This window comes from Hemicordylus capensis, chromosome 2 (assembly GCF_027244095.1).
Source record: "Hemicordylus capensis ecotype Gifberg chromosome 2, rHemCap1.1.pri, whole genome shotgun sequence".
Lineage (NCBI taxonomy): Eukaryota > Metazoa > Chordata > Lepidosauria > Squamata > Cordylidae > Hemicordylus > Hemicordylus capensis.
In genome coordinates, this window is record NC_069658.1 from 189,279,837 (window position 1) to 189,302,499 (window position 22,663).

Genomic DNA, 22,663 nt, shown 5'->3' on the forward strand with positions numbered 1-22,663 from the left:
CAAAACCCCCTTGGACCAAACATTGCACTCTGATGATTTAATGATTGTTCTGACTTTCAGCAGTAGACACACACACATGGTTTTCTTTGAAAAAGAAGCGCACACTGCTGCTCCTTCCTCACAAACTCTCCTTTCAGGCGGAGTTCACACGTGCATGTATGAAATAACCATCACAGGTAACTAGAGACAAAGGTTTCACATCACTTCACTTTTCACTGACACATTTAAGACAGGTAGTAGTTGTGTAGCAGTGTGTTACCAAGTGGTCTAAATGCATGTGTGAGTGAGCCTACAAGAGCCATATGGGACAGAAAGTAACACACATGAAGGGACTGCTGAATTGCAGTAACTATACTGAGTTGAGGGCCATGACTCAAATATGCTTTAGGAAGTGACTTAGAGAAGAATGATATTTGGGAAACAGACCATTAAGTGCTGGGAACAGACGGGGGTTCCCCCCTCCAGTGCTCTTTTAAGTAATTATAGAGTCTGTACTGGTGGCTTCCATTTCTCTTTCTGTGTTTGTAGAACCAATGCAAGGACTTACTATTTATTTAACACACTTGTATACTTCCCAAAACTTGCAAAACTGAGCGGTTTACAATAAATGACCACTCATTTAGAGGAGTGGTAAATGTTGATGATGGTCACTATGTACTGTAGGTATGATTTTACTTCTACGAAAAAATCTATACAACTTTAAATATTATGCTAATATAGATGGGGGATTTTTATAACATTATAAAACATTTTGAGCTCTGTGGGACAGGCAGGCTATACATTATCAATAGATTCTTCCTCTCTTGTGCCAGTCAGTCTCTTTCCATTGCCTAATACTCAGCCAGGGAACAGCAAAAGCAAGTAATAGTGTTCTCCCGCTGGCTCCTGCCCCCAAACAGTTTTATTTGCCTAGGTCAGGATCTGACAATCCTAACGATAGTGGCTTTGAGAAGATCAAGTGCATTGCTTAGAGCAGGGGTTCTCAACTTGTGGCACTCCAGATGTTGCTGAACGGCAATGCCCATCATCCCCAGCTACAATAAACTGTGGCTTAGGATGGGCAGCTGTCTGGTTGCAGTCTGGGACTTTGTCGCCGTCACTTCTTTGTAGATTTCTCAGTAATTACCAACACGCAGGAAACATCCTGCTGGGAGTGTACCACTTTAGAATGCAGGTGTGTGTTCAGACCTCAAATGCTTTTGCCACACAGAAAACAAGTCCAAATCTCTTGGAAAGCGGGAAGCTTGGCCAAACTTTCCCCCTCCCATGCTAGTTTTCCATTTGAGGAGCACATTCAAACATGCAAGTCAATACCTGCATTATTCAGTAGTGCAGTCCTCAACTAATTGCTCCCTATTGGATTTGGATGGGAGGGACTCTGGGAATGACAACTTAAATAGTTCATTTTAAAAGGTTATGTGAAGTTTCAGGATGGAATTAGATGCTCCAAGAATCTGATTTGTTCAGATATTTTTAAGGAAAGCATGCTTCTAGTCCTTGAGGCTCAAAACTGCATCCTGATAGCTGCTAGGCTCTCTCGCCGTCCCTGAAAACAGGACCCCTTTCCCCAACTGCTCAGATCGTATGGAATCCTTTAATACAGCATTGCCCCTCTTTGTAATAAAGTTATTGTTTTCTGTAAACTTCACTGGCTACTTTATGACATTGTCCCCACCTCTCACCACTTGGTACGGGGAAGGAAAGATGAGGGAAATCACCAAAGACAGAGCACAGTTTGCCAGAAGTATTGGATTCATCTGTGTATTAGGATTTTTATTTTAACGATTCAAGAAAACATACAAAGATGAAACATCAGTACTATTTCAACCTGTTCCAGAGCGAGATGAAAAACAAAACAAAACACAGTATCAATAAATACAGCCTGTTATTCCCCACATTCTTATCTATGGTCTTGGTAAAGAGGTGCCCATAGCTTGTCAAGATCAGCTCTGTTTTTCTCTGGCTAAAAGGCAGCGCTTTTCCCCCAGCAATGTGTGGTATTGTCTCCTAGTGGTCTCAAGGTCACTCTGTAATGAGGCAATCTCTGCAGCCAAGTGGATTCCTAGAACAAGTAGCACATGAAAAAATGCATTTAATAAGCTAGTTTAAATGATGCATTATAGGACAGAATCTGGGTTCTTTCCTTTTAAAAAGGTGCTGACCCAGTTGAAGAACTCCAGGCAACAGAAAAGGGGCCCCTGAAATCTTGCCTCTGGGAGCCACCCAATCCATTTGCTCATGTAAGCAAAGAGCCCCAGTCTCAATCTAAGTTGAAACAGTCCTTATTGGCACTTCTGGCATTAAACTGAACTGGCTCTAGATCTGCATCCAACGCCAGTCATGAGCTATTGAAGCTTTCAATATAGTATCAGACACTTAGGCCGTGTATCACTCTAAAATTCACAGTGGTGGGGGCACAGTGTATCATGGTCCTGCGGCCCAAATGGCAGCTTTCAAACAAGAACCTGAAGTGAGAGGTGTGTTTCTTCGTAGCTCTGTATGTATATAGTCGTAACGGGAAGCAGGCTGCATTAAGTGTGTTGCAGAGAACGGCTGCCATTTCCCTCACCTTCTTGGAAAGACTTTTGTGCCTGTCGCAGACTCTGTGGCACAAGGATTCCAAACCAAGTTAGGGGGTCTTGCTTCCCTAATCCCTCTGCAGGTTTAGAAGTTGCATCCTGAGGCGCGTCTGGAACCTTGGCGTTTCCTGGGCCCTTTCGCCGTCGTACAACTGGAAATATTAATTTTAAAAGACACCTTCAGTAGATGAAGCTTTGGGAGCTTTTGCGAGGCTCCCCTTGACTCCCTCATATAAACCACATAGGGTTGAATTCCTAAACTAAGCAGAGGTGTTCTAGAGTTCAGGAAAAGTTTGTTCTGACATCTTGCAGACCTATGGCTGAAAAAGAGACTGAAGCTTAACCAAGTTTCCCACCACATCCTACTCCTGGCCAGTTTTCATGCAATCTATATATTTAATTCTCCTGGGTGTGCCTTGGAATGTGCGTCCCGGCACCCAGCTGATTGGCTGGGCGGCGGAGGCACCTGATTGGCTGAGGTGCACCCAGGAGGCCAGAGGCGGCGGCGGCACTCGGCCTGGGCCCGGGTGCGAAGGCAGCTGGAAACTCGGGCAGAAGTGGGGGGGAGAGGTAACTACCGGCCCCAAAGAGCGCACGGATGCTCTGTGCGGGGTCAGCTAGTTCCTGTTATGTATTCTGATGGTGGTGGTTTGTTCTTTAAAACAATGTCTTGAATTTCACCCTAAGATGGATACCCCCTGTATTTAATTTCACTAGGACTTTCGAACATGAGCATTTGCATGCCATGTCCACGATTACTGTGTTTAAGGGCCTATTATTTAGAACAAGGATTTTAAACTTCCTGTTTCACAGTATTTACACCATGGCAATGAGGGTGGTATTTCTAGTTTCCCTGACTCTTTGCTTGTTTTTCAGTACAATTAACCAAACAAAGGAGAACTTTGCTTTTAACTTGCTAGGGAGAAGTGGACACCCTTATAGAAACTCTCCATGTCATACAGTGATTAAAAGCACAGAAGCACCTTTCAGACACTGATATCTGATCAGGTGGTTTCCTGATCTTCCATTTTTTGTTGTTCGACCATACACAATTCAATCTTGTACACTTCATCTGATCAGGGAGGTCCCAAAATCTTTTCACCTTGTTCATGGGGGCCGATTTCCTCCACAACAGCTGTATTTTCAGCCTTTTCTCTGGAGGCATCTGTATTGTCCGAGACCACTTGAAATTCCACCTGACCCTTCTCTTTCTTACTAAAGAGCAGAGAAACAACAAGATACAAAATTGGATGTATATTCTCATGATTCATAATTAAACACAGGCAATGGGGAAATCATCATTGGGTGCTTGCTGTATGGTGCTTATGACAATGAATTCCTCTATAAGTACATGAATGTGACTACACCACTAAGCAGTTATTGAATCTTAGAAATCAGAGTCACACTTCCACTGGTACTACCTCCAACAGCAAAGCAGACAGACCACTTCGACGTGTTAATTTCTTCTAGTTGGCTGCAACTCCGCACAACAGAGCTCTTTCTCCGTGATCTAGATGCACTTTATCAAATACAGCTGACTCTTTCACACCCTGCAAACTATCATATGATATCCACTCCCAGAATAACAAGAACTACCTGCACAAATGAGGAACAAGTTACATCAGGAGTGGTTACAGCATATGGATAGCAGAGAAACAAAGGAAGCACTACAAAAGTATTATCGGTTGCAGCGGGTCTGGGGGGAAGAGAGAAGCAAAATCAAAAGGACCTTCTGGTAATATTTTCTGACACTTTAGAAAGAATTATTCCAGCCAGCTCTCATACCCATGCTAGCACAGATACCCATCTAGGACTCCAACGTCATGTGCTAGCATCAGTCCAAGGAAAGAGCTCTAAGAATATAACCAGAACCTAAGAGGCAGGCATACATGTCCCTCCACTTCCTTTGCTTGTTCTCACAGGCTTTAGCCTCAGCCCTGGGGTCCCGCCCCCTCCCCAACCCAAGCTCCTCCACTGCCCCCTCTCACCTAGTGTTCACCTGAACCAATGGAGTCATCTGATGCCCAAACTGCAGGGCAGAGACAGATTTATTACCCATAGCATAGCGGGTCTTGGAGAGCGAGAACCAACCCTGGAGAAGCAAACACAGATGTGAGAGACAAGGCTACATTGTTTAAGAAGCTTTTCTAGTGGCCACTTTCAGAACACAATCTAGCCTGCAACCCAGGAACAATTCTCCCCCAGTTGTCATTCCTCTGCCAAATCCCCATGCAAAGTAAAGAATAAAGGGTTATGAACAGCTGTAGCAAGTATGGTAGCGGTAGCAGCATGTGGGGGTGGGGGGAGAGACCAACCCACAAGTAGTGGAACTGCCCTTATTCTTTATCCAGCTCCCCTGAACCAAGGACTCACCTGCTCTACCATGGCGTTAAAAGCTTCCCTCTTGGTTTGGAGCGTCTCCAGAACATCAAAAAGGTGAAGAATGAGCTGGTCCAATTCCTCACATACTTCAGCTGGCCCCCTGTCCTCAGCTGGAGCCATCTGAAATGAAACTTAACACATGCATGACGCATCCTTTGTTACTGTCCTTCTGCTGTCCTCCCCCCACCCTGCCTAAATTGACATTGCAAATGCCTGCCTTTGTCTGACATTACATTGGAAAGCACCATGTACGCTGATGGTGCCAAAGGAATAACAATACTATTCTGGCTAACCCTACAGCTGCTCAGGTTGCCTTCTGTGGAGGAATAAAGCAGAAATGTGTTCTGCTCCAGTGTTCCCAATGCAGGAAACACAAGAAATATTACTCACTGCCAAAAAGATACTAACGTCTCCAGATGTGGCAATGGCCACTAGTTAGTTTAAACAGCTTGGGGAAAGAAAGAAAGAAAGAAAGAAAGAAAGAAAGAAAGAAAGAAAGAAAGGGCCAAAGATGGGGAAAAGGTGTAGTAAAAGCAATTAGACAGAACAGATAAACAGAACCTCCAGGTCCAGAGAAAAACTACCTCTAAATATCAAAAGGGGGTGGGGGAAAATGGGGGTAAGTTGCTACCTTCATTCCCAGTTTATCGGCTTCTCCCAGTGGTAGAAACAAAACTGAGTCAATGCATGCATTTACAGTTACAAAAGGGAGCAGATAGATTTTTCTTCACTCTGAAGCCTTTGGTGCAACCCCAAACCTTTTGAAACCAAGCAATACTGCTTCCTCTCCTATTTAAGTCTGGATAGCATCTCCTCTATTTGGGGTTAAATTATTAAGATGCAAAAGCTCAAACTTTTCCCATTGTGCCCACTCCTCTCTTCCCTGCTGCCCTTTGTTTCTTTACTAAAGGACAAGAAAAGTTTATCAGCACTCAAAAACTCATTCACTTCTTTGGGACTGTTTCATTAATCCCAGTTAAGATATCTCATTTAGTTGCTTGGATTTTCTTTTTCTAACGGATGGACCAAGACAGCTAACTGAACTTTCTTTAGAAGAAAGACAACTAGCAAAACTACCGTTCTTAAGATATTTATTTTTTAAAAGTGCAGCTAGAGAGACTTAATAGACTTAATAGCCTGGAGGTCCCTAGATGACACACAACTCCTGATTATTCCCTTCCAAGCTTTGCAGCGGCTACTCCAAGAAGTCAAAACCTCACCTTTGCAGTTCAACTCAACAAATCTGTTTTCTCGACTTCCTTCCTGATCACCTGCCCCAAACCACGACTCCCGCCTCCACCTCAAAAACAACCAATCAAATTTCAAAGGGTAGATTTGCTCGCCAATCGGCTCTGAGTGGGGGTGGAGACAATCGCCTTTCGGGAAACGGGCTTATATACACTTCCCTTTTTAAGGAGCCATTTTTTCTTTGTTGAACCTTGCAGCTGCGGGTGGTTGAGGGCATATATCTCGCAGTGCAAATTGCACTCGGCAACTTTCTGGTCGACGCGACGACCGTGACTCCCTTCGAAGAGATGTAAATAGGAGTGTCGCACAGAGCTGACAGTTTTCGATTAGAATGTTCCAAGAGTGATGAAAATTGTCGGAGTCAAAATAGAAGTTTAAATAAAACAGGGCAGAGTAAGATACCCCCTTTCGTAGCAGTGTCTTGCAGTAAGAATGTTCCCTTCTCCTCCTCACAAACTGGTTATGATTGTATTGGACGGGAAAGAAGGAAGGAGGCAGAACGGAGAAATTTAAACCCGTAATTTCATATTAATTCCTCTGTATTTCCATTGCTTTTGTCCCGCATATGGGGGCTTCAACCAATTGCATTCGGGAATCGGAAGTCTTTCTTGCAAACGGTTAGGACTGTAGCCCTTTGTTTCTCGCACCACATTGCGCGAGCGCTTTGGCTGCCATCTTTGCTATGGGCATAGTGTGGCATGCAAGCCGTTCTCTTCTATCCCATCTCTAGCTGTTCCGCCATCTTTTTTGTGGGTAAATAGGCTGTTCCCTTCTGGTTACATTCTCTTCTCTTACAGGCCGGGCTTTCTTGGCCAATGAGAAAGGACATCGAGGCGATGCGGTAGGAGTCTTAATTCCACGTGGTAGGGTCGTCTGTGAGCTGGTGGGATCATGGTAAGGAAAGGAGCAGAATGGCTAATGCTTGTATAGTGATATTCTTGGGTAGTTTTTGGTTATGTAGAAGCGCTGGAAAGGTAAAAATGCTTGTGTTTGGAGCTGAAAGAGTCCAGACACATGTTCGGAAGTAATTGGTTCTAGCTACCTAATAAGAGTTACTATTTAATTCGGGTAAACTGTTGTGTTGAATGATTATCCCAATGTATAGCAGCCCTGAAGGCAGTACTTAGTTCAAATTAGTTGGGAAACAAAGGATGTGAAGTTGTTTGTGCCCAAGAAATGACCATTTGAAAAGAGAAAAGGAGTCTGCTGAAACAAAACCAGCTAAAAATTCTAGCAACTTAATTAATTGTGGCATAGCCTTTTGTGGATGGTGGATAAGAGTAACTTGTGTCCTCGGAGTGATGTTTTTGTGTCTTTAGTTTTGATTTGTGTGCGGTGCAACTCCTCTCTTTACTCCCCTTCTGGGATGCAGGTGGAAAGCATTAGATGTGCACAATCTAATGCACATTTTAAAGTCTTAGTTAAAATGAATGAAGTTAAGTGTGTTGAACTCTGTGCTGCCATGATACTTGCTGGGTGACTCTGGTCCAGTTACTTCTCTTTCAGCCTAACCTACTTCACAGGGTTCTTGTGAGGAGAAACTTAAGTATGTAGTACACCGCTCTGGGCTCGTTAGAGGAAGAGTGGGATATAAATGTAATTAATTAGTTAATACATACATACATACATTCATATCCCGCTCTTCCTCCAAGGATGAATTAAGTACTGATGTATGGATGCATCTGAATTAGAAAGGAATGTTTCCTGGCTCTTGTGCATACACTTCAGGGAGGGATTCAGATATGGTTTGACAAAATAGACATGATTTGTCCTACTGCTAAAGAATGTTGAAACTAGAAAATGGGTTGTTTCTTTTCTGGTGGGTTTCTTTGAGTGTGGTTCCATTCATGCCTTTCTATTTCTCTAGTTGCGTCGGGAGGCCCGTCAGCGGCGAGAGTATCTCTACCGCAAAGCCCAAGAGGAAAAACTCTGGGCTGTCCAGGAGAAGAAAGAAAAGATCAAGAAAGTACTAGATGGTATGAAATATTAGCTTGTGTTATGCAAAACTGGCATGTTGATGGCAGTGGGTGGGGGTGGGATTTTATGAGAACCAATGTGTCTACAATGACTTGTAAATGGAAGACCAATTTGCCCTTGTTAATCTTCAGGTGTGGTTCAGTAGATTACCTCCCCACCTTCTTCTCAGCTTTAGAAGTGATAGAAATGTAACTAGCTAAACTTTGCCAGGTTTTTTTTTTGCAAACTATGGCTAGAGTAATTTCATCCAAGTCATAGTTAGTTATTTAAAACATTTATACCCTGCTCCTCCCGTGTGTTACTGCTTAGGGTAGTTGACAAATAAAATGGATATACAATATAGCATAATGTTAAAAAAATTCTTTTTCTTTAAAAAAAATTAAAAAAGAAAAAAAGGAAAAGTTGTGCCGTCGAGTCAATGTTCACTCCTGGCAACCACAGAGCCTGTTGTGGTGGTTTACCATTGCATTCTCCCGGAAAAATTAAAAGACCTGGCTAAAATAACAATTACAATGACACTTTTAAAAACTTTGAAGTTAAAAGTTATTAATAAAAGCTAAACACTAAGAAACCTACCAGAGATAAGCACTGGATAAAATATTTAAAAGCCTCTCTAAAAAGATGTTTACCACCATTAGGGCTGTCCTTAGAGAGCCCTGGCGGGGTGAGGGGGCCAGGGCCAATCACCCAGTGTGGGGCCCCCTTCCAGTTAATTCTAATGAGGGTTAAAAGAGTGGGGCCTGGGGCAGTCGCCCTGCTTGCCATGCCCTAAGGACAGCCCTGACCATCATTGTTGTTTCTTGCTTGTATTGATTGAAAGTGGGCTTAAAATAAAAAAGTAATATCTTTAATAGAGTAAATCTTGAATTCTTCCTCTAAAAGCCTGTAATGTGCAAACTCTAACACACATTGTAATGTGCAGTATGCAAGCCTATAATGTGCAAGCATGCACCTGGCTGGGGAGTGGGTTCTAGAGCTGTTTGTGGCAGGAACTGCACTACACTCTTGACGGGGACATTGTTGTCTGCTCTGCTCCTGAACTGGTTTGGGGAGGGCTTATTCTTTGCTCCACCCCCACCTTTCCCAGAGGCATCTGGTTGGCCACTGTGGGGAACAGAATCCTGGATATGGTTAGGCCATTGTTCTGATCCAACAGGGGTGGTTTTATGAGGCGGCCAGAATCTCCTGAAAGAGCAGGGCCATTCCCTCCACTTGTGAGGATTCTAACTGCTATCAAGCCACTGTCTGTGGGAAGAACTGTGTGGCAGGAGCAGCCTGGTCCTCCTAACTTGAATTCTAGTATCTGCCTTTCTTCATTGGGGCGGGGTGGGGTGTGGTGGGGGGAGGCCCTTCCAAGGAGGCCTTGCTCTTTGTCCCACCACTGAGAGAGCCAAAGTCTGAGCAAATGCTGCTTGTAGAATAAAGCAGTCTGTTCTGGGATGGAAGATCTCCCTGTGAAAGTCCACTCCTGCTGAGACTGTAAGACAGTGGTTCCCAATCTGGGGGCCTCCAGATGTTGCTAATATGTTGTAGGTGGGGCTGATGGGAATAAATTGTAGCTGGGGCTGATGGGAATTGTAGCTCAGCAACATCTGGAGGCCCCCGGGTTGGGAACCGCTGCTGTAAACCATTTTATTTAATGATGGTTGTAAGCTTCCTTGAAGATTAAACAGTGAAAGGGCAGGATATAAATAGGTACAACAAATACATCTCTCTCTCTTTTTTTTACTTACCCTTCTTTGGTTTGTCCTTCCAGAGAACTGCCTTATCCCCACAGAATTGCGGAAGGAGGCCCTTGTGCTCCAGAAGTCACTTGAGTTTGATGATGGGGGTGCTGAAGGTGAGTGGTTTACTTGAGAGCGATGAGTTTTTGTTCTGTTTTAGAACTAGCTTTCAGCCAGGTGCCCTTGGCTACAACCCCAAACAGTTGCAGCCTTGTTGAGCAAAGGAAAAAGTGGCTCAAAGGAGACTGAAAAGAGGAGGAAATGCTTCTGAGGCTAAATAGTGATGCATTGGCAGAAATACTGGCAGGCAACACCCTAGGGCCCTACCCCTCTACTTAATTTAACCATGGCTCAGTTGCATTGTCTATGTGCAGTGCCTGCCCTTCTTCCTGAAGGATGTGGTTTGAAAATATGAATGGATTTGTGAAGGACTGCTAACAGCTATATGTCTTTAAGATCCAGAAGTGCTCTCCCCCCTCCCACAGCTTTTCTTTAAACCCTTGGATTATGTTTGTCCTCCATTAGGGGTATCAGTTTAGTCACAGCTAGAGAAAGAAAGTTGGGTCTTTTGCCCCAGAAAATCGACTTGATGAATGTCTGTTGGTCAGCTATGCAAATAGACTCACAAAAGAAACTTTCCTACTTGTCCATGGCTACATACCTGAACTTTCAGGAGGAGTGTATCCCCATCCAGAACAGGCAGATCTAAACCATCTTTCAACTGTCCCAACCCCCAACCCCCAGTCAGTAAAGGTAAGATGACTCCTGGTACCCACAGATCCCTGTGGTTTTCTTTTGATAGAATACAGGAGGGGTTTACCATTGCCTCCTCCCATACAGTATGAGATGATGCCTTTCAGCATCTTCCTATATCGCTGCTGCTCAATATAGTACCAGCAGGGATTCGAACCGGCAACCTTCTGCTTGTTAGTCAAGCATTTCCCCGCTGCGCCATTAAGTGACTTTACAGAGAGTACCTCCATCTTATTTGGATTCAACTTCAGTTTGTTATCCCTCATCCAGCCCATTGCTGCCTGCAGGCAGGCATTTAGAGAAGATATGCCATTTTTCAATCTTTTCTCATACCCCCTCACCAGATGAGGCTTTGCACTTGCAAACTACTAGCTGGTTATGGAATATGGCTACCTTTTTAAAAGGGGGTGCATTTTAGCAGAACTTGGCTCTGGACCCTCATCTGCTATAGCTCAGTGGACTCCATTCCTAGAGCTTGATTTGAATAAGGGCTTTGCTCCAGAATTGATTTTTAAATTAGCAATGTGCAGAATGTTTCAAGTTTGTAATGGATTGCCTCTAAACGGGCCATCTGGAGTGTTCCGAGCCAAAATGGAACAGCCTTCAAATGAGGGTCACGTTCCATTGGAACAACCAGTTGAGCCGGTTGTTCAGATGGAATGAGGCCGTCATTTGAAGGGCATTCTATTTTGGCTTGGAACACTACAGCCGGTTTGTTTCGAGGCACGCCGTTGTGAGCTCAAAACATTCTGCACATCCCTTTTTTAAATACTAGGGCTGAAACTTGGAACCTGGGGACTATTTGATGGGTGCCGCTGAACATGTGTGAAATGTCTTTCTCTCACCACGAATGGCAGTGAATCCCTTCCCTACGCAGCTGAGGTGAATGTGGCTGGCTCTTTGATCAGATTTATTCTTCAAGCAGCCTTGAGCTCCTATTACTTTAAAAAGTTACTACAGTTCTTTTTCTCAGTCCAAATTGGGTTCCGGTAGTGGCAGAAGGCTTGTTATATAGATTTCTGTGAGCGAGACATGTGTGAGAAATTCAAAGGGTAGGTTGCCTCTGGATTTGAAACTACTTCTGTTGCTTTGGCAGGGGTGACGAGCCATGTAGACGATGAGTACCGCTGGGCGGGGGTGGAGGATCCTCGCATCATGATCACCACCTCCCGCGACCCCAGCTCCCGGCTCAAGATGTTTGCCAAGGTAGGTGTGTGTGTTTTTCTTTTCTTTTTTCTTCCCATTAGTGAGAGGCATAGGGAGAAGCTAGGGATCCATTTTGTGGAGTGGGGCAGAATTCATTTACTACTTGGTTGGTGGCTGGAGACGTACAAAGCTCTGAGATCCGTCCTTGATGTTTCCTCAGTCCAACTAGCCAGGCCTCTTCCTGGTGGTTCTTTTAAATAAATATTTATTTAAGCATGTTCTTAAATAGAAATGCTGTATTGTTGGTGGCTTTATTGTTTTGTAAGCAGAAGAGAACCTGGAATAGAAGAAGATGAGCATGGATTTAAAGATGGAGGAAGAAACATCAACCTGCGCTACGCTCAAGGAGCACAGTGAAAAAATGGGACTACAACTAAATGTAAAGAAGACTAAACTAATGACAAAGGGTACAGCAACCAGCCTCAGAAATGACCACGAAGACATTGAAGTGATGGATAGCTTCTGCCTTTTAGGATCAACTATCAACAGCAAGGGATCCAACAGTCAAGAAATACGCTGAAGACTATTACTTGGTAGTGTTGCAACAAAGACCTTGGGAAGGAGATTTAGATGCTGTGATGTGTCTATACCTACAAAGATTTGAATAATTCAGACAGTGGTTTTTCCTTTGACACTCTGTGGAAGCGAAAGCAAAAGCTGGACTTGGAAGAAGCAAGATAGAAGTATTGACAGTTTTGAACTTTGGTGCTGGAGAAGACTTCTGAGGATACCATGGACAGCCAGGAAAACAACCAAATGGATTTTAGAACAAATCAATCTAGACTCTTCACTCAAGGCACAAATGAACAGGCTCAAACTATCATACTTTGGACACATTATGCAAAGATCTAGCTCCCTTGAGAAGTCCATAATGATGGGGAAAGTGAAAGGAAAGAGAAGAAGAGGACGACCAGCTGCAAGGTGGATTAACTCGATTACGACAGCAATGAATGCACCACTGAGAGTCCTTAAAGGCCAAGTTGAAGACAGATCATCCTGGAGAAGACTCTATGTGGTCGCTCAGTCGACACCGACTTGATGGCACTTAGTCAATCAAAGCTGTCCTGGGGCGCTTTCAAGGCGTGGGATATACATGCTTTTTAAATAAACAACTAAGCCCTATAGCAGGTCTCTAGCCTAAGTTGGAGCCAAGACTCAGTCCTGGATCATGACAAAATGAGTGTCTCTAAGCATGTATAGATTGGTTTCCCCCCCTCCCCCACAGCATAATCTATTGAAAACTATTAGCTGGGTCAGTATGAAAACGTCAGCTTGTTCTCAGCTATGCAGGATCAAGGAACAGAGTTTTCCGGCAGGGATGTGCCAGCCTGCTTCTCAGCTGCTGCAATTCAAGGGTGCTTGGTGACACTGGGCTACACAGGATTGCACAGCTGACTCTGTATAATGTGGCCCCTTCTATCTGACGCACATCTTCCCTCCTGCTTCTTACTTAGGAGCTCAAGCTAGTCTTCCCTGGGGCCCAGCGTATGAACCGAGGCCGGCACGAGGTAGGGGCCCTTGTCCGTGCCTGCAAGGCCAATGGAGTCACAGACCTGATGGTGGTGCATGAGCACAGAGGGGTGCCAGGTGAGTGACTGATTGGAGAGTGTGTGTGTGGTTGCGGGGGGGACCTGCAGCTTGGAAGTGCTCCTTTCTGAAGCTGCCACTTGGGAGTCCAGAAGGACTTTTGCCCAGCTTAGGTTGGTCAAGTAATTACTTTGAGTTGCATTTTGAGAAGCTGGAGCAATTTTAATCTATAGCCAGGCAGCATGTGGCTTGCCTCACTTGGAGCCATGTGAATGAGTGTGTGGTGTGTGTGTGTGTGTGTGTGTGTGTGTTTCCCGGGTGGTCCTATGGTTTGATTGTGGCATGTTGTGTAGCCTGGGTTGTCTAGGCTGGATCTCCGTGGAGTGGGGTGGAACTGATGACGAACTATCCTTGCTTCCCAGCTGGTGGTTGAACGTTGGGCCTCTTGCTCCCCTTCTGTAGCTGGAGCAAGATGTTGCCTCTTTGCAGCGGGTGTCCTGTTCTGAATTTGTGGCTGATGCGGTGTGGGGTTGGACCTGGCTAACTCTCTGCCTTTTTTCTGACTGTGTAGATGGGCTCATAGTCAGCCACTTGCCCTTTGGCCCCACGGCCTACTTCACGCTCTGCAACGTGGTCATGCGCCATGACATCCCAGACATCGGCACCATGTCAGAGGCCCATCCCCACCTCATCTTTCACAACTTCACTTCTCGTCTTGGGCAGCGGGTAAGATGCTCTGGAAGGCAGGAAACGCCAACTTGGCGCTGGGAGTGATTTAAGAAAAAGGGATTGGAACTAAAACTGCCAGGATCATAAGGCTCTTATATAAAGCCATGACGTGTCAGCATTTCAGATACCGTGCAGAGTTCTGGTCTCCCCATCTCCAAAAAGCATATCCTAGCACTGGGACAGCTGCAGAAAAGAACAACTGAAATGAGGCGGGGTTAGAGCACCTTCCCTATGAAGAAAAGCTACATAATTGGCAGCTTTTTGGGGAAAATATAGAGAGCATTGTTCAAAACTATGTATGGTATATAGCAGTGTTTCTCAAACTTTTTGGAGTCAAGGACCGCTAAATTCTTCGTGCAGAGTTTCAAGGACCGCTACATTCTTCATGTGCAGTTTCCCGGACCAGCAGTTAGTAAAGGGGTTTCAAGTCTGTCTATCTATCTATCTGTCTATCTATCAGACTTCTATACTGCCCAAAACTTGCATCTCTGGGCAGTTTAGAATGAAAATAATATAAGCATTAAAATAATTAAATTTGGAATCTTTTGCAAACATGGAATATTAGGGGTTCTTAACCTTGGGTCCCTCAGTTAAACTCCCATAACCCCCAGCAACAATGGCATTTGGCCATTATGGCTGGGGATTATGGGAGTAGAAGTCCACCAACGTCTGGGTACCCAAGGTTGAGAACCCCTGAATCTAAAAGCCTGGGTGAACAAATTTGTCTCCAGTATGTCTGGAGTGGAGGTGCTTGTGATTACTCAGTGGAGAGGGGATGTTGGGCCATTAGAAAAATTCAAAAGCTACATGGGGCCAATGAAAACAACATACAAGCAAGCCCCACTGATGCAAGAGGGAAACAGCGTTCCCTCTCAAGGCGCCTCGATCACAACAGGCAGCTGGGTTTCAATCAACCAACCTTTGGCTGCAAACAATGAGCATGCAAGAACCAGCAGCCCTTCAAGTGGTGCCCACTGCCATACTTTTTCCTCCATGCCCCCGCATCGCATACAGTTTGAAGCTGTAAAGATAGGGAATAAGGTAGCTGTAGGAAGATCTCAGCAGCACGTGGAGGCAAGGCACAAGAAGGGTCCCATGCCTCCGTGATACTCTTCCTCTTCCGTGCCATGTGCAAAATTGAGTAAGTGAGTGCCTTGATTTCAGTTGGGGGGGGGGTTGACTCCCAGTCAGGGACCGGCACTCAACCCTTCGGGGACCGGCAGCGGTCCAGGGACCAGTGGTTGAGAAACACTGGTATATAGGATGTGGATAGAGCCCCACCCCCTGCCAGAACAGTAGAATCTAGTGTTGCCCAATGAAATTAGTTGGTAGTAGACTCAACTTAGGCCCTCTTGCAGATGTTGGCCTAAAGGTAAAGTTGTGCCATCGAGTCGGTGTCGACTCCTGGTGACCACAGAGCCCTATGGTTGTCTCTGGTAGAATACAGGAGGGGTTTACCATTGCCTTCTCCCGCGCAGTATGAGATGATGCCTTTCAGCATCTTCCTATAGCGCTGCTGCCCGATATAGGTGTTTCCTATAGTCTGGGATACATACTAGCGGGGATTTGAACCAGCAACCTCTTGCTCCCTAGGCAAGTTACTTTGCCACTGCGCCATTAGGGGCCTACAACTCCCATAATCCCTGACTATTGGCCACTGCTGGGGAAACTGGGAGCTGTAGTCCAAAAACAGCTGGAGGGCTGCAGTTGAGTAGTCCTGCTTTAGATAAACAAAAGAAAGTTCTATGACACTAACTGCCACAAGATGTTATGATTGCGGATAGCTTGGATAGCTTAGGAACATAGGAAACATAGGAAACTGCCATATAGTCAGACCCTTGGTCTATCTAGCTCAGTATTGTTTTCACAGACTGGCAGCGGCTTCTCCAAGGTTGCAGACAGGAATCTCTCTCAGCCCTATCTTGGAGATGTTTCTAGGGAGAGAACTTGGAACCTTCTGCTCTTCGCAGAGCAGCTCCATCCCCTGAGAGGAATATCTTACAGTGCTCACACATCAAGTCTCCCATTCATATGCAACCAGGGCAGACCCTGCTTAGCTATGGGGACAAGTCATGCTTGCTGCCACAAGACCAGCTCTCCTCTCCGCTTAAAAAAATTAAACTCATTGATAGGGGCTACAGCTACTAATGGCTATGCTCTGAGAGCTAAATGAAACATATCTCTGAATACCAGGTGCTGGGGACACAGAATGGGAGAGGGCTGTTCTCTTAGTGGGCTTCCTGGAGACATCTGACTAGCCACAGTAGCAAACAGAGTGCTGGACTAGAGGGGCCTTGTTTGGTGTGATCCAGCTGGGCTCTTTTTATGAGGTGTTGGGAGTGCCCATCCCCACCCTAGAAGTTTCTTGCCATTTCTTCAAGCTTGCACGCAGTTCCTGTACCTGTCAGACTCTGTAACTTGCAGCCATCATACAACTTGGCTTAGTTCTGCTTCTGTTCGTCATGGGGAGGGGCAAGCCTCACCCTCCAAGCAGCTAGAAGATCTGTTTGGGTACCCCAATCACTTTTGTGTGTGTTGCACCAAACATTGCCCATTTCTTTTTGCCACAAAGCTAAAGGCTCTCCTGCCCCCCCCCCCCGTTCTTTGCTATCTCTTTCAGGTCACCAGCATCCTCAAATACTTGTTTCCTGTGCCTAAAGATGACAGCAAACGGGTCATCACCTTTGCCAACCAAGATGACTACATCTCTTACCGGTATGTGGTGCCAGACTTGTGCCCTAGCATGAGATCTGGCATGGTGTAGTGGTTAAAAGTGTTGGACTAGAAACGGGGGAGATCCAGACGCCAATCCCCACCCAGTCATGCTTGTGAGGTGATTTTGAGCCAGTTGCTCTTTCAGCCTAACCTGCCTCACAGGATGATTGTGTGGGGGAAGAACCAAGTGTGCTGCCTCTAATGTGTCACTGCAGTGGAGATGGTGCAAGTTGCCTCTGTAAGGGACCGTGTGGCCTGGCTTTGGTTCAGCCATCTACAGTCCTTTGGTCTGCAGGCAACCTTTTGCTAGCCTCTCATAACCATAGGCTGTGTTTATAGGAGGGTGCACGGTTTTGCGTTTTGGTAGGGGTGAGTGGCATGGAATTACATGTCGTTTTGGCCTTTTTCTGAGGGCCAGTTTATACATTCAACAGAATGGAAGTCTTTCCTTGTATCATGAGGTTGCAGGTGAGGAATTGTACGACTAAATATTCTCTCATTAAAAAAACTTTCATCGAAAACTAACATGTTGGGAAGAAGGGTTCTCTTTCTTTCATAATGAAGGTGCATTATATTTTGACCTTCGTCTCCTGTTTGCAACTATAAGTGGTACAGTCAAGAAGAATTCAACCACTTGATTCTGTTTCCTTTTCTCTCTATTCAGGGTTCACTGGCCCAGAGGTTGATTCTATCCTTCTAAGAGGAAAGATGCTGTGAAGGCAGGTTTAGGATCCTGAACCTGTGCACTCATTTTCCAATCCCACAAAGATCCAGGGATGGTCAGAGAAGCCAACTCTTGGCAACACTTCATTTCAGAGTTAGGAGTGATGGGTTGGGTTATCTCACTCCCTACTCGACTGCCCCAGTAATAAAACCTTGCACTGGCACGCCCATCTTGGCAGCCATCTTTCCTTATGATACTTATGCCTGTGCATCTGCGTTCATGGCCCTTTTGTGCCATGTGCTGAAATTAGAAGCTGGGACTGGTGTGCCACCAACCATGAACAGTTCATGGGTAATGGCAGGCAGAATCCAAAAGGGCTAGCTGGAGAGCCCTTTCTCGGCTGGTGTAGGAGGTCACCCAAGCTTGGGATTACATCCCCCCCCACATGCTCCAAAAGGCAGGAAGTAGTCATACTTGAAGATCCTTAACCCAGTGCATGTGGGCGGATCTCCCCAGTTCTACTTCCTGCCTTTGCTCCAGAAGAAGCTGGGACTGGTGTGCCACCAACCATGAACAGTTCATGGGTAATGGCCGGCAGAATCCAAAAGGGCTAGCTGGAGAGCCCTTTTTGCTTATAGGATACATTTTGAGAACAGGACCCTGTTGATGCTTCCAGTGCTTACTCCTTATCTTACCCAAGTTCCTTTTTTGGGGCAGGCACCATGTTTATAAGAAGACTGATCACCGGAATGTGGAGCTCTCAGAGGTTGGGCCAAGGTTTGAAATGAAACGTAAGTAACCTCCTCAAGAATGTGAGTTGCAAAATAGGAGATCGTGGCAGATGGGCCTGTAGCCCTCAACCTTGGCCCCCACCATTTGCAGTAGGGGTCATAGCTTGGCGGTGGTGGTAGGAGGCCTAGCTCAGTATTGGAGCACCTGCTGCACATGCAAAAGCTTCAATTTGTGGCATCTCCAGATAGGTCTGGGAAAGACTCCTTTCTGAGACCCTGGCTAGGTATATGAATTCTTCATAGGTATTACATGCATATTGAATACCTGTAGCTTGTCAACTTGACTCTCTAAGGTAAGCTACCTGTTAAAAAAATATTGCATAATACAGACCTTCCAAGACTTGTAGCACTGCAGAATGCAGCCAGAGGATTGCATGCCTAGATTATTCCCTGTGTACAAATAAAATTGAGACCCAAACTCCTTATAAATAGAAAACTAGCATGTTAATGGAAAGGCTAGATGATTCACCATGCCCCCTACATGATGCTGGCTGTCCATGAGCAGGAAGTCTTTGTGGGCAAGCATTCACTGCTGTGACTTCACCCATGTCCTTTAATGGAAGGACTGCATTATGTGTTTGCCATATCTGTGGTTTGGCTCTTACCAGAGTCATCAGGATCTGCCTAGTGCTCTGATGTCCACTTCTTATTTGCTCCTCTTCTTTCTCTTGTTTACAGACAGTCATGATTGTTCTGCATCATTAACATCAAAGCCGTAGCAAATAGATTCAGATAGCACAGGGACAGGGTTTACCTTCTTGTCATGGCCTGGAGGTCTCCTGCGCTTTCTCCCTTTGCAGCAGGGCCTCAGAGTGGTTGAGAGGAAGGGGTTAACATTTTATTTATTTTATTTATTGAACATATTTCTATACCACCCAAAACTTATTTGGGTGGTTTACAACAAAACAAAATAACAGAGAAAAAGTTAAAATTTTAAATTGTTGTAATGTTTTAAAACAGTGTTTTCACCCGTCGTCGTCGTCATCGCCGCCGCCGCCTCCTCCTCCTGGGCTCTTTGGAGTGACTGTGGCAGCCTCTCTCCGGAGGACTCCACTACTCTCCCTCTAGGTGCTCCTCCTCACCAGCCACCCATTCCTTAAATAGCTGCTGGCAGCCCACGCAACCCTCTCCCCCTCCCCTGGGGCCTCCATACTGCTGTTTTGGCCCCCTCTCATTCCCCTACGTGCAGCTGCTCCCCATCCCCATGCCTCCGCCTCCTCCTCCCTTGCTCGCCCTAGACCTTCCCTGCGAGGTGCCTCCCTGATGTCATCCAGAGGCACCTTGCCTGTGGCCCACTCATGTGGCTGCTTGCTGGGAGCCTCCCATGGGCTCGGCGTCTGGGCCTGTCCCCCAACTGCCTGGGCCGTCCTGCTGTTGCTGGGCCTCGTTCCGGCCGGAGCAGTAAAGACGGCGGGACCGTCCACTGGACACCTTTTAAACAGCAGTTGGAGGGATTCTGCTTCGTGTGCAGAAGGTTGCATCCTTCTTCTGCTGGAGGGACCAAGTCACAGGGTGGCCATCACCTTCAAGCCACCTTGTGGGCTTCCCAGAGGCAGCAGCTTGGCCGCTGTTGGAAATAGGATGCTGGATTCAGTGAACCTTTGCTCTGATCCAGGAAGGCAGTTCTTATAATCGATTGACTGAGATGGCATATATGATGAGTTGCCTTGTGGATCTTTGAGTGGAATTACAGGCTACAGCGGCTTCAGTCGTGGTAATATGTGAAATGATTTGAGTGTTTGCAGGAAGCACTATATAATTCTGGTTTTTGCTGCTCAGTGTGTCTTCTCTACCTTTCTTGTCCAAATTGGATCTGACAAATTGGGTCACTCATGCTTTGGTAACATACAGATTGGACTACTGCAATGCACTCTATGTGGGGCTGCCCTTGAAAACTGTTGGGAAGCTTCAGCTGGTCCAGAATGCTGCTGCTGCAAGGATGAGTGTCACATACATTGGTTAGCAGTCCGCTTCTGTGCTGATTGGAAGTGCTGGTCTTGATCTTTAAAATTCTACACGGCTTGGGGCCAGGGTACCTGTCAGACTGCATTCACTCATCTGAATGAGCCAGGGCCCTCCACTCATCGTCTCAGGCCCTGCTCATGGCCCCGCCACTAACAGAGATCCAGTTGGTGGGGACTAGAGACAGGGCTGTTTTGGTTGTGGCCCCTCAGCTTTGGAACACCCTCCCTGAAGACATTTTTGTTGTTGTTATTTGCCATGCTCCCTCCATCAGTGGTTTTTTAAAAAACACACATCTTTAACACATTAAAGAGTCTTTTACGTGTGTTATCTGCTGCTTATATCTGGTAGATTTTTTAGTTGTGTGTTTAGCTTATTAACTTTTATTTTGAAACTTTTAAAATTTGTAATTTTACATGTGGTTTTAGCCTGGTCTTTTATTAATCTTTTACTTTACATTGTATCTACTTTATGAATGTCATGAGTCACCCCAAGCAGTAGTGTACTGGAGGGGGTGGGTATAAATAATAATTATAAATAATAATACTGTTCTTCAAAGACCTCTTGCAACTGAACTGAATTTGTGTGTGTTTCTGGATGTAGGCAGCAGACCTCTGCATGCTTGCTTGGGAGTAAGTCTTGTTGAATTCAGGACTTAGTTTTGAGTAAATCTGCATGGGATTGCACTATGAGCCACAGTTACACAGAGTAATGGATGGGTTTGCTCTGCATGCATACCTGCATAGAATGGATCCAGACCACAACTTAAACATGATGTTCTCTTCTTACAGTATATATGATCAAGTTGGGAACCTTGGAGCAGGAAAACACAGCAGATGTGGAGTGGCGTTGGCACCCGTATACTCACACAGCCAAGAAGCGCAAGTTCCTCAGCACTGAGTAGTATGGACTCCAAATGGCATTTCTCTTGCCTGGGCCTAACTTTCTCACTGGAAGCTGCTATGCAGTGTCTGTGTGTTGGACCCAAAATGTGACTGGATTCTTAGAGTTTGCCACAACACTATGTTTTCAACCTCTCTTGGGACTGAAAATCTCCATGGCCATACAACTGAAGGGGACCTCTCCAATGCCAGGTTCTTCCCATCCATATGGAGAATTTCTTCACTGCGGTCTTGCTTCTTTGTCCAGTCAGATACCTGTTGTGTGTCAAGACAGTGAACACACAGGTTGCTCTGCCTCCCCATTTAGCAGTGGAATTATTGGTATGCACACATTGACAGACACTGCAACCAGCCGTGCACCAGCAAAGAATGGCTACTGGGACAGTATCGGTGGCAAAAAGAACAAATTCTGCAGCACTCAAAAATAGTGACTGAAATCCAGACTAAAGTTGCACACACTGAATAAAGTTTGCATGCACAATGGTGGAGGGCCTGTTTTTGCCAACCTCCCCCTGTCCTGCTTTCTTCTGTACCTTCTGGAAATATGTCCCTGAGGGTTTCAGGATCCTGAGGTACATATTTTTGGGAGAGTCACAGGACTACATTAGGAAGAGGGGATTGGTCAAAAACCTCTCCCCTGTTGCATATGCAAAACGTGCACAACAATAATCTGTACGTCAGCCAGTGTGCTTAAAATTATGAGTAGGGATGGAGGAAGCTTACTTGTTATAGATTTAGGAGGAGGTAGGATTTAACAGGTGGTGTTCTCTCTTGCTCCTTGCCATATGGGAGGTTTGACTGGGTGCGGCAGTCATATGGAAACCAGAGGCACCTGCATGTGGGATAGCAAAATGGATTGCCAGGGTCCTCAAATTCTTCCTTCTTTTAATTTTTGCTTTGTTGCTGTCCGTCCTTTTAGTCACAGAGAAGGCTTTTCATGACAAGTATTCCAGAATGAAGGCCAGGACAGGGAATTCTGTTGGAAAGCAGGATTGTAGAAGGAAATCCCAGAGGGAGGTAGAGCAAGAAGGAAGTATAATTATTTGTTTCTAATGTTGAAAAAGTGTGCAGTGGGGACGGGGACTTCAGTCTCTTGGGTAATGTAAAATGCATCCCTTTTGATGATGTATATTAGCCCAAGTTCTGTCTGTGATATCGTTATGCAAGATGAGGCCAATGATAATGTGTTAAGATGTATGGTAGTGTTGCAGTAATGAAGATAGGGCCTTCTTCTTTGGGGTCTTAGCAGATACTTGATACAATAAATCCTTCTGTTACCTAGTTTGTTTCTAGAGCCTTCTTACATAGTTTCAGCTGTCCTGTAGCTAGTGTGTTCCATGTACACTCCAAACTGGTATGGACCTAAACACTTCAAATTTGAGGGGAAGCAGGACTCTGTATTCGTGTTTAGAAGAGTGGAGCTTCAGTTTATAGGGAGGGGAAAGTGTCTAGTCATCACAGGTGCAAAGAGATTTGAAAAGTATGGCTGAAGCCTCAGACTGAA

The 22,663-nt window shown here is 45.5% G+C and overlaps 2 protein-coding genes across 8 annotated transcripts; one reads left to right on the forward strand and one right to left on the reverse strand.

Moving 5' to 3' along the window:
* Positions 1-1,747: 1,747 nt before the first annotated feature.
* CCDC115 (coiled-coil domain containing 115) lies at positions 1,748-6,899 on the reverse strand. Of its 3 annotated transcripts, none has more exons than XM_053295870.1 (6): positions 6,182-6,899; positions 4,953-5,081; positions 4,568-4,671; positions 3,682-3,794; positions 2,570-2,731; positions 1,748-2,062 (listed from the first exon to the last, which is right to left on the reverse strand). In XM_053295870.1, the coding sequence occupies exons 2-6, from the start codon at positions 5,079-5,081 to the stop codon at positions 1,944-1,946; spliced, it is 627 nt and encodes a 208-aa protein (XP_053151845.1). In that variant the 5' UTR covers positions 6,182-6,899; the 3' UTR covers positions 1,748-1,943. The 3 variants fall into 3 exon arrangements, with proteins under 3 accessions (XP_053151845.1, XP_053151844.1, XP_053151842.1); XM_053295869.1 differs by having other exon boundaries at positions 4,953-5,092; XM_053295867.1 differs by lacking the exon at positions 6,182-6,899 and adding an exon at positions 5,593-6,159.
* Positions 6,349-22,440, forward strand: IMP4 (IMP U3 small nucleolar ribonucleoprotein 4). Of its 5 annotated transcripts, none has more exons than XM_053295863.1 (10): positions 6,349-6,498; positions 7,007-7,103; positions 8,077-8,185; positions 9,943-10,026; positions 11,760-11,869; positions 13,324-13,456; positions 13,968-14,122; positions 16,746-16,840; positions 18,222-18,295; positions 21,049-22,440. In XM_053295863.1, the coding sequence occupies exons 2-10, from the start codon at positions 7,101-7,103 to the stop codon at positions 21,159-21,161; spliced, it is 876 nt and encodes a 291-aa protein (XP_053151838.1). In that variant the 5' UTR covers positions 6,349-6,498; positions 7,007-7,100; the 3' UTR covers positions 21,162-22,440. The 5 variants fall into 5 exon arrangements, with proteins under 5 accessions (XP_053151838.1, XP_053151839.1, XP_053151837.1 ...); XM_053295864.1 differs by having other exon boundaries at positions 6,385-6,602; XM_053295865.1 differs by lacking the exons at positions 6,349-6,498; positions 7,007-7,103 and adding exons at positions 7,260-7,277; positions 10,584-10,663.
* Positions 22,441-22,663: the final 223 nt, after the last annotated feature.

Coding starts and splice junctions, on each gene's coding strand:
- IMP4 (XM_053295862.1), top strand. CDS start 7,121: ATGGCTAATGCTTGTATAGTGATATTCTTGGGTAGTTTTTGGTTATGT. Junction 10,027..11,759: donor TGATGATGGGGGTGCTGAAG/GTGAGTGGTTTA, acceptor TTGCTTTGGCAG/GGGTGACGAGCCATGTAGAC. Junction 11,870..13,323: donor GGCTCAAGATGTTTGCCAAG/GTAGGTGTGTGT, acceptor CTTCTTACTTAG/GAGCTCAAGCTAGTCTTCCC.
- CCDC115 (XM_053295867.1), bottom strand. Junction 4,672..4,952: donor TTAACGCCATGGTAGAGCAG/GTGAGTCCTTGG, acceptor TTGCTTCTCCAG/GGTTGGTTCTCGCTCTCCAA. Junction 2,732..3,681: donor AATCGGCCCCCATGAACAAG/GTGAAAAGATTT, acceptor TAATATTTCCAG/TTGTACGACGGCGAAAGGGC.